General features: G+C 38.9%; 1 protein-coding gene across 1 annotated transcript in view; it reads right to left on the reverse strand.

Annotated features, from left to right (window-relative positions):
* Positions 1–17,377, reverse strand: part of LOC114039839 (DNA (cytosine-5)-methyltransferase 1-like) — a 54,607-nt gene that overhangs the window by 25,646 nt on the left and 11,584 nt on the right. The window contains exons 2-8 of the mRNA XM_027857715.1: positions 8,777–8,845; positions 8,568–8,677; positions 6,053–6,171; positions 5,181–5,273; positions 3,917–4,068; positions 3,292–3,479; positions 1,428–1,641 (exon numbers count right to left, since the gene is read on the reverse strand). Of these exons, the coding sequence (XP_027713516.1) occupies positions 1,428–1,641; positions 3,292–3,479; positions 3,917–4,068; positions 5,181–5,273; positions 6,053–6,171; positions 8,568–8,677; positions 8,777–8,845 (945 nt within the window). The remainder of the gene's footprint in view (positions 1–1,427; positions 1,642–3,291; positions 3,480–3,916; positions 4,069–5,180; positions 5,274–6,052; positions 6,172–8,567; positions 8,678–8,776; positions 8,846–17,377) is intronic.

Consider the following 17,377-nt stretch of genomic DNA (forward strand, 5'->3'; position numbering starts at 1 on the left):
AGATCTTCAATTATGTTGGTCAAGATTTATTTTTGCAAAGGGAAGGAGTCAGAAGATTCTGATAATTTAAATATTGTACCAGAAATAAGCCTTGTTTAGAACCCTTGCTTGTCCAAACCTCTTCCTCAGAGAAGAAGGCCCTTGGCACCTAGCTAGAACAAACAACCAACAACCAACAAAGCCATACTCCGGACCAAGACTCAGCAATTGCTTCTAGTGGAAGCAAGAAAATTGTGCCAATTATGGACTAGAGCAAGTCTCTACTGTTTTCTGCTCTTGTTTAATGATTCCTTCAAACCCCTAATTTTACCCTGCCTAAAGTACAGAGGCTACAAAGGCTGTCCTTTACTCTCCCTTCCAATAGGGTCTAAAACCAAGAGATGTGTGGGAATTCCCTGTAAAACCAATAGGTTAAAGGGGGGAAAAAGCAAATTGTTTTCACAATTTCTAGCAACCAAGTAAAGAGGTATCTATGTGACACAGTAGATGAAGTACCAAGCATGGAGTTAGGAAGACCAAAGTTCAAAACCAGCCTCAGATCCTTGATAGCTGTGTGACCCTGGCCAAGTCATTTAGCTTCTGTGCCTCAGTTTCCTCAACTGTAAAATGAGAATAGTACCTACCTCCCAGGGTTGTTGTGAGCCTCAAACGAGAAAGTACTTAGCACTATACCTAGCATGTGCTGAATGTTAGCTTTTTTTTTTTTAATGTAAACACAAGAATGCTCCAAGTCACTCCAAAAGCAAATTAAAGCCACTTTCATCTCACAAAAGTGAGAAATAGAGGGAAGAAGTCCCTTTTGGGGGATGAAGACTCTCATATGCATGCATTTAAGTGGAGTCTTGAAATGGTCCAATTATTCTGGTAGACTGTTGGAATTATGTCCCTAAAACATTTATCATTTAACCCAGCCATCCTACTATGGAGCCTAGGCCCCAAGGGGCTAAGACAGCAAAGTCCCATATATACCACGATGGTCATAACTGTACTTTAATGGTGGCAAGAAACCAGAAACCCAAGGACTGCTGAACAAGTCACAGGGGTATTTCTGGTTCATAAGAAACGGTACCCAAAGGGAAAAAAAAAAAAAAAAACAACCAACTCAGAAACACAAGAAGAAGTCTCAATCATTGCAGTGGAAAACAAACAGAATGCTAAATGTATAGCAATTAATGCAAATGAACGTTAAGAAGTAGCCAGTTGGATTTACCAAAATCTGGGTCCCTGAGAAAAACAGGGGTAGGAGATTCCACAGGTGATCTGTCATGTACTGCCTGATGAGTTATTAAAGACAACTGATTGGCCTTAACTGTTTGTTATAAAAGGAGAATTCAGTGGAACACAGCACCAAAAAAAGTAGCAAGTGTAAAATTCAGAGACGTATGGGACAGAAGGATTCTCCACAAAGCAAGTTAAATGTGCATTACCTCACAGATACCACAGCGCCTACGCTTCACCGCAGTGTCTGCCTCATCTTTTCCATTCCTGTCTTTTCCATTGTCTTTTCCATTTTTGTCTATTTCCTCTGAGAACACAGTATCAAAGATCTGATAGACGAGCTTGGTGGTGGTGGCTTTGGTTAGGGCTTGCGTCTTGTTCACTTTGGTAGTGTGCTTGATGGCTTGCTGCCTTGCAGCTCGTCTGAGACACACAGGCAGACACACAAAATGAGAAGCAGGTTTTGGTCCATGGGTAACATAAAGGGTCAATGTGCTAACAATATCCAAAGAACAAAATACAACCCAACAACAAGTTGGAAGAGTACTCTTCTGGATAGCTAGGATTTCCTGCCCCCCCCCCCCAAAAACCAACATTAAGACTTGGATGAAATTAAATAGACCTTAATCAAGCCAGAAAGATCACCTCCTACCGTACTCTACCCAGAATGGGTTATGGAAGAATTAGAAAGCTTACCCCAATATAAAAACTTCCATCTTGCCCTAAAACAGGGCTTCTCAACTTTTTTTGAATCATGGCTGCTTTGGGCAGTCTGGTAAAGCCCATGAACCCCTCATCAGAATAAGGATTTTTCTACAATTTCATAATTAAAGGAAAATTTCAGTGAGAATCAAGATGTATATTTTTCCTCATCCAAGTTCAGACCTCCCCCCCTGAAATTTATCCATGGTCCCCTTGGGCAGTCCCAACTAAAGCTAATTGATTAGCTTTATTCCCATGCTGATAACTAACCTAATTTTAAAGCATAGCCTACAAAATGAAGTTTACTCTATGTACCTGTTAGCGATTGATAATGGTCCTAGAGAATAAATAAAATAGCTCTTTCTCAGAGAGAACAGATTATTAGGACAGAATCTTATACATGGTCAGAGTCACTGTATTTAATTTTTGTGTGAAGATGACAGAGGTTTCATCTATGTTGGGGGAGGAAAAGAGTATTTCTAGAAGTGACCAATGCCCTTTTTTTTCTGTTGCACCACTAACACTTTTGAAAATAATACATATTCTTGGAAAAGTTGACAAAAATGGTAAATGACAAATGCTGGAGGTGCTGTGGGAAAAACAGGTACACTAAAGCATTATTGGTGGATCTGTGAACTGTTCTAGCAAGTTTGAAAAGCAATTTGAAACTATGCCTAAAAAGCTATTAAATTGTTCATACCACTTGACCCAGTGATCCCACGGAGTGTACCCAAAGAGATTAAGAGAAAAAGGAAGGACTCATATGTACAAAAATATTTATAACAACTCTTTATTGGTGTCAAAGAACTGGAAACTGATGGAATGTCCATCAACTAGGGAATGACAGAACAAGTTTTAGTATGTATGTGATAGAATGCTATTGTACTGTAAGAAATGAAGATGCCGATTCCAGAGAAAACTGGGAAGACTTGTATGAATACCAAGTGTTAAACAGAACCAGGAGAACAATTTGTATATGATAATACTATAAAGACAAATATCTTTAAAAGACTTAGAAACTCTGATCGATATAATGGAACCAATTATAGTTCCAGAGAACTCATGATGAAACGTTACCCTACCTCCTGAGAGGATTCAAAATGCAGATTGAAGTGTATGTGTATATGTATATATATACATATATATGTATATATATGTATATACACAAATACAAAAGGACACAATTGGTCATGGCTAACATGGAAATTTGCTTTGCTTGACTATACATGTTCATTACATGTTTTGTTTTTCTTTTTCATAGAGGGTCAGGGAGGTGGGATAGAAAGAATTCAAAACTGAAAATAAAATTGAATCTAGAAAAAAATTAGGTGAAGACCAAATGGTCTCCCTTCTAAGAGGTTACATGCTTACCTTTGTCCCAAGGTAACACCAGCTAAGCTAATCACATCTCTCATGCAGGGTGCAACAATGATGGGCTCCTCATCAATGTCTCGGGCCTCATCATAAGATTGTACTTGATCTACTATAAATTGGGAATGACGAATGAGGGTATCTTCCGTGAACCGGCTAAAATTCAACCCAGGAAGTGGTGTTGATTTCTTTAAAAAAAGAAAGGAAAAAAGTAAGTAAAATGGCAGGTGGAGGGGAGAGAAGAGACAGGAGTCAAGAATGAATCATTTTAGGAGCAGCTAGGTGGCACAGTGAATAGAGTACCAGCCCTGAAGTCAGGAGAACCCGAGTTCAAATTTGGGCTCAGACCAAACACTTGACATTTACTAGCTGTGTGACCCTAGGCAAGTCACTTAACCCCAATTGCCTTTAAAAAAAATCATTTTCCTTTGTCAGCAAGGAAATCATACTGTCTTATTTTTAGTTGAGGGAAAAAATCTACACAAGCCCCGAAGGAATTACCCTGGGACAATATTGAACTTCTGTTTTGACTTTCAAACTAGAAAAATGGTAGCTCAAAGTTGTGCTAAAACTTTCTAAAGAGTCGAGTCTTCATAGGAGAGTGTTAAGGACTCTGGATACTCACTTCTATTGCATTGATGAGGTCTTCATAAGTGGCATCAGTATTTGCCTGTAAAAATTCCACAACTGTTTTACTCAGGTACATCTTCTCATACATCAGTGAAAAGATGGGAGCGTATTCCTCACTAGGTTCCATCAGAATATAGTCGGCAAAACCTGGAAGAGTGGAATTTTTAGGGATGCGTCAAACATTCAAGGCATCAGAATTTAGATCAAATTGGTCCTAGAGGACCTTGATAACACCTTCTCATTTGGAAGGTGGTAGACCATTAGGGTACAGATTATACAAGCTATCAGATATGGTTGTTGTACTTGTTGGTTTGTTTTAACCATTTTGGGTAAAAAGGGAGAGTTCTAATGCGGGTGGTGGGTGGAGATTATTGGGAAATAGATAGTGATATAACAAAAACATGACCAAAATATTTTATGTCTAAAAGTGTTGGGTTTTGTGGCTCTCCCTATCTTACCCAGGCTAGAAATATAGTGGCCACTCCAGGGCCCACACTCAATGCTGATCAGCATGGAAGCTTTAATCTGCTCCATTTTTGAAATTAAATCAGTTTATGCCTCCTCAGCCTTCCTGGTGGCCTTCTACTTCTGGGGGGAAAAAATCATCATATTTGTTCCAGGTTTAGTATGGACACCCAGTCACCTTGAGCCCTATTACAGCACAGAACTCAAACTCAGGAATCCACCAGCCTCAGCCTCTCCAATAACAGGGGCTACAGTTTGTGCATAATCACTCCTGGCTCTAACACATGTTTAAATTTGATTTTTAAAATCCACAAAGGGGACTGTGTGGAAGAAGGAGTCAATGGGGACAGTTGCAGGGTTGTCATTTAAGCAATGTCATTTAAGAGTGAATATTGAAATAGTGGAATTTTGGAAACAGAGCTCAGAATCAATCTTTGAACCACTATGATGTCTAAACAAATGCTTGAGAACCTAGGCTTTAATTCAGAAAGTCAACGGGGTAGTTCTCAGGTAGAATTTGATCCTTCAAATAGGAAATTTGGCTCTTCCCTTCTCTTGTATGAGACTTTAGTTTCAGTTTATAGATAGATCAGATTTTTGATACTATCAAGTTGTCCAAATATGATATATTTTTAATACCTGCATAAGTTTTTTGGATATTAAAATTATTTATTGAAATATTTCTAGTACCCAGGGAGGTTTAAAGGACTTTGTATAGGTTAAAAACTTGGGTCTTTAGTTTAAAAAAAAAAAGGCACTTCAAACTCTGGCTTTGAAATCATCTTTCAAGATACCTGTTGTGAATCCAATAAAAGCTCTCTCTCCCCCATCATAACCAACAATCCACCATGCATTTATAGGACCAAGTGCTTTGGCTTTGATGCCACCTAAAGAAAAGAAAAAACCAAAATTCATACTTAATACTTTCTCTTTTCATAAAGAAAAAAATTTAAGCCTCAACTCTGATTGGAACCGAAAGTTAATTGGCCTATGTTCTGAGTGGTAATGACAGCTGGTACTACAGTGCAATTGTAATACTCATATACTCAATTGGTACAAGTACATTAGAAACAAGAGAACTCAATGCTGGCAGGGCCATGGAGAAACAGGCATATTATGACATTACACAAATTCACAGCACCACTAGTAATCTTTACAAAGCAACGTGGCAACATGGAAGAAGCTAATAAATTGGTCATAAACTAATTCATTGATCCCTCAGAGTAAGATTATGCTTTAAGAATGTTATTAAAGGAAACTAACATAGGGGGAGGGTTAAGGGGAGGGAGAGGGAGGAAGAAAGGGGCAGAAGAACAAAAACATACAAAGTTGATCTAATACTAGAATAGCTAGTACTACAAATGACAAACATGTTTGGAAAATAAGGAATGGAGTCGCATAGAATCAGTTTCATATTGTTATCTAACCACTGACTAGATATCACCAACAGTAACCAAATCCAAACGTATATCAATTGACCAAAAAAAAAAAAAAAAAAAGACACAGAAGTAAACATGACATTTGCCATTTAAAAAACCAGAATTAACATATTAAACAATTATGCTTCATTTAGAGTTTATGCCTTTGCATGATTTCTTTGGTTGGTCTATAGTTCATGCTTATTTTTATTAAACAGTTTAAATGAATATGAAACGTGTATCCTTACCCTCTGAACTTGCGTCTTCTGCAAAGACTGGTTTTACTACACCACTGAAATAGAGTTCTATATTCTTCTCAACTAGGCCTGTATCAAAGGGGCACAGATGGCCAACTATGTCATAAACACTGGTGAATGAGGGGGAGAAAAAAAAAATAAACACTTGTAACAACTATCTTACAAATTTGGATCAAGTATTGTGTTATATAAGTTAACTCCTTTAATTTTTAAGAAACTATCAAGTCTTGGACTCAGCAACCCATTTGGTTAACATTATGCACAAGTATCCCTCAACCTTGGATACAAAAGCATAACATCAAATGGTATAGAAAAATAAATTGTAGATTATGGAAAGGGAGGGATAAGAAAGAACAATCCCCAGAAAATTACAAAGTTATTTCTTTAAGTAATGTTTTTGCATACACTAGTTCCTTTTCCCCTGAAGGATATTCTGTTGGTCATCTAGGCCTCTCAAAATCCTCTAAGACGTTGTTGCAGTATTATCTCTGAAGCCTCCCCCGAATTCCTTTCTTCAGAAGGGATCATCACCCTCTTCTTCTCAGCTCCCATGGAATTTTGTATTTCTGATAACAAATGTCACATTCATCTTATGAAGATGGACCATGCCATGGCAGAAAGCCCATGATTCAGTCCTCAGCTCTACTAATTACTATCTATCTGATCACCATGGGCAAGCTCCTAATCCTCAAACCTCAGTTTCTTCACCTATGATTGTGAGACTCTGTCTTACAAGGTTGTGAGGATGCAATGAAAAGCTATAAAAACCTGTAACCATGAAATACTATCTATGATAAATTCAAAATCATCGATATATGTATAGGTTCTCTCGTTCAGTCGTGTCCACCTCTTCGTGACCTCATTTGGGGTTTTCTTGGCAGAGATAGTGTAGTGGTTTGCCATTTCCTTCTCCAGCTCACTTTACAGATGAGGAAACTGAGGCACAGGGTTAAGTGACTTGCTCAGGATCACATAGCTAGTAAATGTCTGAGGCTGTATTTGAACTCAAGTCTTCCTGGCTCCAGTCAGGGCAGTCTATCCACTTTGACACCTAGGTGTCCTTATCTCTCTTACTAGGTTATGATGTTGCAGAGAGCAAGGATTGTGTACTTGCTTTGTTATACTCTATAGTACCTAGCTTGATATTTCACCTAATATTAGGTACTCAAAACATTTGACAAATGGGGGCAGCTAGGTGGTGCAGTGGATAGAGCTCTGGCCTTGGAGTCAGAAGGACCCTAGTTCAAATCTGGCCTCAGACACTTCACACTTACTAGCTATGTGACCTTCAGCAAGTCACTTAACCCCATTACCTAGCAAAAAAAAAAACAAACAAAAAAACAAAAAACATTTGACAAATAAAGAATTTCTGGCACTGACAAAGGGAAGGCAACCTTCAGCCTGTGGAGAAGGATTTGGCCCTCAGTTACATCCTTAGTCAGGTTTCCTAGGCAATGACCAAAGAAGATACTCCCTTTCACAGTAATTTTTACCAGAGAAAATTGAATATAGTGATATTATCCTTAAAAAACCCACAATATAGGGGTAGCATTCAATCTAAGTCCTTTAAGAAAGTGTCATTTCCCTTTTCTCATTTTATAATAGCCATACCTTTGGTTTATTTCATAGTTCATGCTTACATTTATTGAATAGTTTAAATGAATATGAGTTTATACAAATAGGTAGTTTGAGGGGGAAAAAGAAAAATCTAAGTTTGGACTTGAAGCCCTGAATGTACTACCACTTCCTTTCTTCCTTGGATTAAATGATCTTTAGCAGAAGGGAGGATCCTGTTCTATATTCAGCTAGCTCAGAGGTTCCTGAACTTTTGTCCTACTGCCCCCTTTTCAAAAAAAAGAAATAAATACTCAGTGCCACCCCCCCGAAATCTACTTCCTTTAACCCTTTAATTTTTTAAAAAAATTTGTGTCATTTCAAAAAATATAATATTTTTAAGATGCTTCTTAAATTTAATAACTTATTGTAAATTTGTGGGTTTTTTCCTGCATTGAAATTTGGATGATGCAATATTATGTCATGTAACTGTATGGTATCATATTATAAACGAGTTATTACACACACATATTCCTGCCAATGCATGCTGGACTGCCAACATTTGCTTGTTAAGACCTGTCAATTGACTTGACCACTTATTGGTTATAATTTACATTTTGTGTGTTTATTTTAATAGTGTGATCACTACAACTTTAACTCTGTTACAACAGAGGAAACACGAACAAATGTTTTTTTCAAAATTCTCATCTTTTCTTCTTTCCTTATGCTTCCACCACCCACTTATTTTTATTCTATGCCACCCCAATTACACCTGAGGCTATCACCGCCCCTCTGGATCCCCGTTCCAGCACCCCCTCAGGAGGGGGTATTGCCCACTTTAGGAACCAATGAGCCAGCTGTTTGTAGGTGTCCTGAATACATAGGGCTAATCAATCCAAGCATCAAAGACCCGACTACCTGCCCCCCCCCCCCCCCCACTACTCCACATTACCTGAAGCAGGTTATTTTATGTTGTGGGAGAAAGTCGTCGCTCTCAATACCTTTCTCGCTCTCTTCGTAAACATTCAACAGTGTTTCAGCCAACATCTCTGGTTCTTCCAGCTGAGAGACATTTCAGAGTTAAACAGAAGAAGGGTAAAGAGAGGGGATCAAAGTGGAGAACTCCCTTCCCCTCTCTCTCCAACCCACAACCAAACTTACAGCATCATTGGGGTCTCCTATGAAGTGTTTCAGTTCAGGGTCATTCAGATACTGCAGGCACTGTGGACACTGTGGATCCTGGAGAGAAAAGCCACCCAGCGTTCAGAAAATCAAGTTGCCATTCCCTATCACAAGCACTAAACTAGGGCTTGTCTTCAGGTAAACCAAGCTCGTCCCGATTGAGTCAGTTACTCCCAGCCAGTTGTGTGTACGGAGTAGCGTGAATCACATTTTAAGTGTAGTAAAGGGAACATTTTGAATATAATGATAAATCTTTTCCTAAGAAAAGGAGTCACTCTAAGTTAGGCCTTGTTCCAATCTTTTTTTCCTTTATAGGAAAGTGTTTTTCTGCAGTAGAACCGATTCAGAAAAAGAAAAAAAAAATTGGCATCCCTTAACACTGACCCCTTAACCTTAATTTCAAGAGGGGGTGGGGGGAGGAAGTATGATCAAACTGCACTTTGACATAGTCAAGGCTTGGGGAAGCTGTCTGAACCAAACTTCAGATGTTATTCTATGTTGATAGCTAGTTAAAGTCACCAAGGCCCTTATAGCATGGCTATATCTACGGATTACCCCTATTCTCTACCAGCACAGATACTGACAGAGAGAGGAGAGAACAGCTAACATTTATGTGGGCTTAAAGTTTGCAAAGTGCCTTTACGTGTATTATCTCATTTGAGCCCCAGTAACAACCCTGTGATGTGGGCGCCATTATCCTTGTTTTACAGATGAAGAAACAAAGGCACAAAGAGTTAAGTTACTTACCCAGGGTCACAGAGCTAACAAGTATCAGAGGCAGGTTCCACTATACCATCTAGCTGCCATATACATATTGCCCTCTCTCCCCCCACTCCCGTTGGAAATCTTGAACTGGTTCCCAAGCCTTGTACCTTGTGTTCCTTTACGAGTGCCATACTTCTATGTAGTTTGGGGGCAAGGGTGGGGAAGACTGGGGACAATAAGGCAGAGGGGAGGATCATCTTAGAACATCTACTCCAGGGAGTTTCATTCTTCACAGACAGAGCCTGGGCAAAGAAGATTTCCTTCTACTTCCTAGACAGTCAAGTGTCTCATGTCTAGAATTCCCAGGGGACCATCTCCCCAGAAATAAATAATACCTGTGTATGCATATATGTATATATGTGCAGATGTATGTATATATACATATACATACACCCATACTTGTGTGGTAGGGGAGCTTCAGCTGGTTTTGCTTCCTAATGTAAAAATTCTGTTATTCTGTTCCTATACTTACTACAAAGTTGGTTGGAGGGGTGGGGAAGGAATTACAAGACTGAGCTAAAAGGGTCCTTAGATAGATATCCAGTCCAACTCCTCATTTTATAAGGTTAGAAACTTCTCTACCACCAGATGTTAAACTTGCCCAAGGTCCCACAAATAGTGGAAAAAACAGAACCATCTGAGGAATCAAAGAATAGGCTCTGGGTCTAGCATGCTAGGGTGCGTTAATAGTGAGCATTTAGAATAATACTTTAAGGTTTGCAAGACATTAAATGCACCTTATTTTATTTGATCCTTACTACCCTAGGAGGCAGGTGCTATGACACTCATGTCATAGATGAAAACAATGAAATCTATCCCTTCTAAATCCTAACAAGAAGGAGCCTACCTCTCTGGATGTCGATGCTTTAGCTGAGGTAGATTGTTTTGGAGAATACCTGGGAAGAAAAACTCAAGATCAGTGCTGAAGATACAATAGCTTTACTGAGGAGCCTTTATTAAGCTCTTTACTCTGTGCCAGATCCTGTGCTTCAGGGAAAAATTATTTGGTTGCATTTTATGAAATTTGAAATTTAGGGACAGAAGGCTTTGGTGCTTTAACATAGGAAGTCTGGGAAAAATGAAAAGTCCTCTTTGGGAGCATTATTCTGATATAGATGGTACCCTGGTTCTCAAAGATTTTAAGGTCTCAATTAGCTTTAGCGTCAAAACCTATGCCAATCGGTCAAGCGCGAGCTCTGGCAGATCTTACCAAGTGGGGAAAGGTTTTGAACATGGGCCCAATGAGAGAAGCTAGGTGGATCCACAAACAGTAACTGTACAGGTTTGCATTGAGACAGGGAATTCCCTAGGTTCACGGTTATTCTGTGCTGCGAGAAATAGCTGGAGCTCTCAAAGCCCCATGTCAATGAAATAATGACTTGTGTCTAAGAAGAAAAAAAAACCCACCAAAACAAAACCGTAAGTTAAAATGATCACCTTTGATTCATTTGGAAGAACAAAAATTTCAGAATATCAAGGGAACTAATGAAAAGAAATGCAGGGGAAGGTGGCCGAGCCGTTCCAGATCTTAAATTATATCATAAAGCAGCAATCATCAAAACTGCTTGGTACTGGCTAAGAAACAGAGTAGTAGATCAGTGGAATAGGTGAGGTATGCAAGACACAGTAGTCAATGACTACAGTAATCTATTATTTGATAGACCCAAAGACCCCAGCTTCTGGGATAAGAACCCACTCTTCGAAAAAAAAAACTGCTGGGAAAACTGGAAAAGAATATGGCAGAAAGTAGGCATAGACTAAAATCTGACACCATATACGAAAATAAAGTCAAAATGGGTTCATGATTTAGATATAAAGGCTGATACTATAAGCAAACTGGGAGAGCAAGGAATAGTTTACCTATCAGATCTATGGATAACAGAAGAATTCATGACCAAACAGGAAATAGAGAACATTACGAAAAGCAAAATGGATAACTTTGATTACATTAAATTGAAAAGTTCTTGCACAAACAAAGCCAATGCAACTAAGATTAGAAGAAAGGTAGAAAATTGGGAAAGAATTTTTACAACCAGTCTCTCTGATGAGGGTCTCATTTCTAAAATATATAGAGAATTAAGCCAAATCTATAAGACTATAAGCCATTCCCCAATTGATAAATGGTCGAAGGATGTGAACAGACAGTTCTCAGATGAAGAAATTAAAGCCATCTATAGTCATATGAAAAAATTCTCTAAATCACTATTGATTAGAGAAATGCAAATCAAAACAACTCTGAGGTCCCATATCACACCCATCAGATTGGCCAACATGACAGAACAGGAAAATGATAAACATTGGAGAAGAAGTGGGGAAATTGGAACACTAATGCATTGTTGGTGGATTTGTGAAATGATCCAACCATTTTGGAGAGCAATTTGGAACTATGATCAAAGAGTTATAGAAATGTGCATACCCTTTGGCCCAGCAATAGCACTTCTAGGGCTATATCCCAAAGAGATAATACAAATGGGAAAAGGACCCACATGTACAAAAATATTCATAGCAGCTCTTTTTGTGGTGGCAAAGAATTGGAAATTGAGAGAATGCCCATCAATTGGAGAATGGCTGAGCAAGTTGTGGTATATGAATGTAATGGAATACTATTGTGCTATAAGAAATGATGAACAGGCTGACTTCAGAAAAACCTGGAAAGATTTGTATGGTTTGATGCCGAGTGAAATAAGCAGAACCAAAAGAACATTGCACACACTAACAGCCACGTTGTGTGATGACTAATATTGATAGACTTAACCCTTCCCAGCAATACAAAGATCTAAGATGTCTCCAAAGGTCTCATGATGGAAAATACTATCCACATCCAAAGAAAGAACTAAGGAATTTGAATTGCTATTTTTTCCCCCTCTTCTGTTGAGTTTTGTTTTCTCTTTCTGGTGGTTCCTCCTATTGGTTCTAATTTTTACTTATAACATCACTAATGTGAAAATATGTTTAATAGGAATGTATACGTATAGCCTATATCAGATTGTGCACCATCTTGGGGAGGGTGGTGAGGAGGAAGGGGGAGAAAATTTTTAAACTCAAAAGCATATGAAAGTGATTGTTGATAAATCAAAATAAATTAATAAAAAATTTTTAAAAAGAAATGATGAGCAGGATGTTCTCAGAAAAAAACTGGACTTACATGAGATGATGTAAAATGAAATGTCCTGTGTACAAAGTAATAGCAATATTATAAAATAATCAGCTTTGTGAGCTACTTAACTATTCTCAGTAATACAACTATCCAAGACAATTCTGAAGGACTTATGATGAAAAATGCTATCCATCCCCAAAGAAAAAATTGATGGTGTCTGAATACAGATTGAAGTATAATTTTTTTTTACTTTGTTTTTCCTGAGGATTTTTTTGGTTAATGTTTTCCTTCACAATATGACTATTATGAAAATGTTGTGTGACTAGACATGTATAATCTATATCAAATTGCTTGCCTTCTCAGTGTGGGGCTGGGGAGGGAGGAAGGGAGAGAATTTGGAACTCAAAGTTTTAAAAATGAATATTAAAAATGTTTTTTTTATGTGTAACTGGGGAAAATAAAATACTAAATAATTTTTTTAAAAAATGATCACCTTGGGAAGAACTGATAATAGCTAACATTTATATAGCACCTTAAGGTTTTCAGAGTACTTAACATATGTCTTTTTTTTTTCGTCTTAAACTCTGTGAGGTAGGTGCTACTATTATTCCCATTTTACAGATGAGGAAAGAGCATGTACTGAGTCATATAACTAGTTAAGCTTCAGTAATAGGATCTGAACCCAGGTCTTCCTGACTACAAGTCCAGCTCCTTATTCACTATGCCACCTAGTTGCCAATAAGACTTTGACTTAAGGAACGAAGAAGTCCAGGGTTGGCCACAACTGTCCCAAATGATCTAGTTCCCATTAGATCTGAACCCCTTAATCCTCTGACTGCTTCTCCAAGTAGGAGAGTTTTAACACTCACAAAATTATACAAAAGCCAACAATGTTTTCACTTTTTTACCTTTTCCTGGCTCTAGTCTTCATTTTCTTCTCACCACGTCCCTGGAAGAAACAAAACAAGCATATATCAAGTGCCTACAGCGTGCCAAGCACCGTGCCATGTCATATTTAAACTCAAGTCTTCCTGATTCCAACTCTCCTGCTCTATCCACTGAGACACCTAGCTGCCTCTTAGATGTTTAAAGACTTCCAAGGACACGGTCCCTTTTTACCCTGGCCTCTGGCTAGGTTCTCACTTCCTTTGGTCAAGAGAAGTTTGTTCACAACTTAAAGGGGACACAAGGAATGGATGTATCTTCACAGTTGAAGACCTTGTTAGCTTATTAGTACTCTAGTTCCTCTTATCTGCTTTTTCCTGCCTTCAGTTGGGAGAGGATAAGTCAATAGGTCAGAGACCACAACAGTACCCATATACAATGTACTTCAGATAACCTCTTATCACTTAGATAATTTCCTTACTTAAATACCTTTAACTGAAACACAATGCAAGGCTTACTTTCTTGAATTCTCCAGATATCTTTTCCCTTCCTCAAAAGCACCAGGTGTAAGAAAACCAGAAGGACATGACTGAGTAACCAAAGATACTTGGACAACGAGTTACTCACCCTAGAAGTTCCTTCCTCAGGTGAAGAGGAGTCTTCAGAAGAAGAAGAAGAAGAAGAAGAAGATGCTGCCTTCCGTTTAACAACTCTGTCATCCAAAAGGAAGTCCTTGTTTGAAAGGAGGCACTCTTCCCATGGTCACCACCATGAGGACTACTTGTGTTAGTAGCTAACTAAGCTAGACACTTTTTCATCTACCTAGTTTTTCAACATGTCTAGCCTATTCCATGAAGGAGATAAACCAAATCAACTCATGAAGGCATGGTACAGTTTGCTTCTTCCCACCAAGTCCCACCCCCCCCCCAAAAAAAAGTTTTATAAAATGACACCATCTAATGACCCTCAAAGCTCTAGTCACATAAAGCTCAGACATTAACCGGTTCACATGCTATGCTTAAATGTGGTCTTTGAAAGCAGATGATCAATATGCCATATAGCAGACTTGCCAGGTGAAACACACTAACAAAAAAAAAAAGTGGGAGGGGAAGTGGAGTGGAAACTGAAACTAGATGCCTCAGAAGCTGTCAAAATAACTGAAATTCTCTGAGTTTTTCCACCAACATTTAACCAGAATAGGATTTTAATCAATGCCTAGCTAAGGCAGACCATTACTGATATACTCACCCCGAAGATCTCCGTTGTACAGTAGAGCTAGTGGTGGCTTTTGCGACACGTAAAGATCCTGTTTAAAGAAGGCAATATGAGGTCATTACTTTGTTGTTATTTGGAAGAGAGGGAGTTTAGAGGCAGAGGAGGCAGAGGAGTAGGTTGGATGCCTATGAGAACCCAGTGATTGTCAGCCCGATGACCTGGGTCTGAGTCTCAGCTCTGCTCCCTACAATCCTCATTACCTCGGACCAATCACTTAAGAATTGGACCAAATGACCTATAAGATTTCTTCCAACTCTAAATTTATCAACTATGAATAAAAAGGAGATATCTTTGTGGGCTGGGAAGGAAAGCTATTAGGAGGAGATTGGGGAAAAGAAAACAAGGGTTATGGGTGTGTTCTTTAGGCAATACCTTTCTTTGCTCGGGCTAGCAAGGCAGTGTGCTACAAGGATGAGACACTCTCCTGGCCATCTTAACCTTTCACAATCTTCCAAGGCTACTCCCATGATAGAGGGGAATGCCAGCATGCACTTTCTAATACATTAAATACAATGACCCATCTTCTTTTTTTTTAAGTGAGGATATTATTGACTTATATTATTCTATACTTAATGTGCTGAGAATAACTACTATTGTCACTCTTGGCATATAAGAGTTTGAGGGGTAAAAAACTTGAGTACTAATGGAAGTTATATACTCTGACATAGAATATTTACCCCCTACCTTTTTATTTGTACATTTTATGTGACCTTATGAGCTCTTCCCAAATATAGTTAACTTACTATGTTCTAGGAACCTCATACATTCTACTAGAAGGCAAGTTTTATGCCTTAAGGAGCCATCCCTTGTACAGGGCAACTAAGGCTTAGCCCTAGGGCACCAACAGCACTAGCCATCTTTGAGTGGCTTAGAAAGAAGCTTTTGCATCAAATTGGCAAGATTTATTACAATAGGAATCTATCAGTGCTTGGTCTTTTCTCCCCCCCATCCTACCATTCCAATGGGGGCACTTGCCCTGAGTGCTGTTCATGGTGCTTGCCCCAGGTGTAAGAAACCATAGTTCTGTCTGATACCCATCTATAGCTCTGTATTAGAAGTTCCAGGAGGTCACAAATAGTACAAAGTATTCTCTCTATACTAAGAGTAAAGAAGGAAATTGAGTTTCTACTACAATGAACACTAGAGATGGAACTGTGGAAATCTAGACCTCTCATGCCATTTGGGTTAAAGCTCTCTCTTTCAAGACAGATGTCACATGAGTAACAGATACACCAACGTTCATCCACCATTACCTTTTGTCTCACAGTCTCACTTACTTCTGGGTGAAGACTCCATTTCACTGCCTTTTCCTGTCTCACAACTGCTCTCTTCTTCAGAGCTCGAGGAAGAGAACATTGCGGCCATCTTTTTCTAAATAGTCAATTTCTGATTAAGACTAGGATCTTTTCTCCAAGGCCAATTCTTTATTTAGTGAGAATTTTACTTCAACCAGGTGTCCTCCCCTAGAATAGGGCAGAGACCATTTAAAGAGTGGTTAGCCTATGAGAAAGCCAGACAATTTTTTTTAAGGCAATTGGGGTTAAGTGACTTGCCCAGGGTCACACAGCTAGTAAGTGTCAAGTGTTTGATCTGAGGCTGGATTTGAACTCAGGTCCTCCTGACTTCAGGGCCGGTGCTGTATCCACTGTGACACCTAGCTGCCCCAAGATAATTTTCTTCTGCACTAATAGGAAGAGGGAGCTATGTGCCAAGTGGGACAGTACGGAAGATTTCAGACAGTTTCCCTTAATCATTTCCTACCTAGCTACTTTCCTCAACTTCGTCTCCAGAAACTCATCATTCCACAAGATTAAAAAAAAAAAGTCACCTGAAATATATACCTTCTCAGATCATTTCCCTCTAGCTACATGACTCGTCATGCCCTGGGCAGTTAACTCCCTCCTCACCCTGCACTTTCCTGCTACTTTTGTTGTCTCCTCCGTTAAATTTTAAGCTCCTTGAGGGCAAGGACTGTTTTATGCCTCTTTGTATCCCCAGAGCTTAGCACAATGCCTAGCACGCAGTAGGTGTATAATACATATTTATTAACTCTGACTTGGATGCAGTTTGAACTCCAAGTCAGATAACTGATATGCTTGCAGAAGCTTATGCAACAGACAATTTCTCCTGAAGGAGAAAAGGGAAATTAGAGTTCCTCAAACTTTCAATACACAGGAATATAGAAGAGAGACTCCCGACGTTAGCATGCAGGCACAGAGGCACTCAAAATCTTGTCAGAAACATTGCTGTATTGACAGCAAATTCAACAAAAATGAACAAAACCACAAGACAGAGTAACAAGGTACTTCAGTGTGGATCACCACTATACCTAGGGTGGAAAGGATTGAGATTACTACTACTACCACCCCCCCCCCCCAGGACTCTGTTTCTCCTCTAGTTAGGAACTGAGTGAAAAATGAGAGGGCAAAAAGTCTAAGGCTATGGGAAATCACATGTCTACAAAGACTAGACTGATGTGAAAAACTCATGATGTGACAGTGGAACTTGGATCAATGTTAGTGACTTGTCTCAGTCATGAAAGATAAATTAGAAAAATA

This window comes from Vombatus ursinus, unplaced genomic scaffold, assembly GCF_900497805.2.
Source record: "Vombatus ursinus unplaced genomic scaffold, bare-nosed wombat genome assembly UNPS02012319.1, whole genome shotgun sequence".
NCBI lineage: Eukaryota > Metazoa > Chordata > Mammalia > Diprotodontia > Vombatidae > Vombatus > Vombatus ursinus.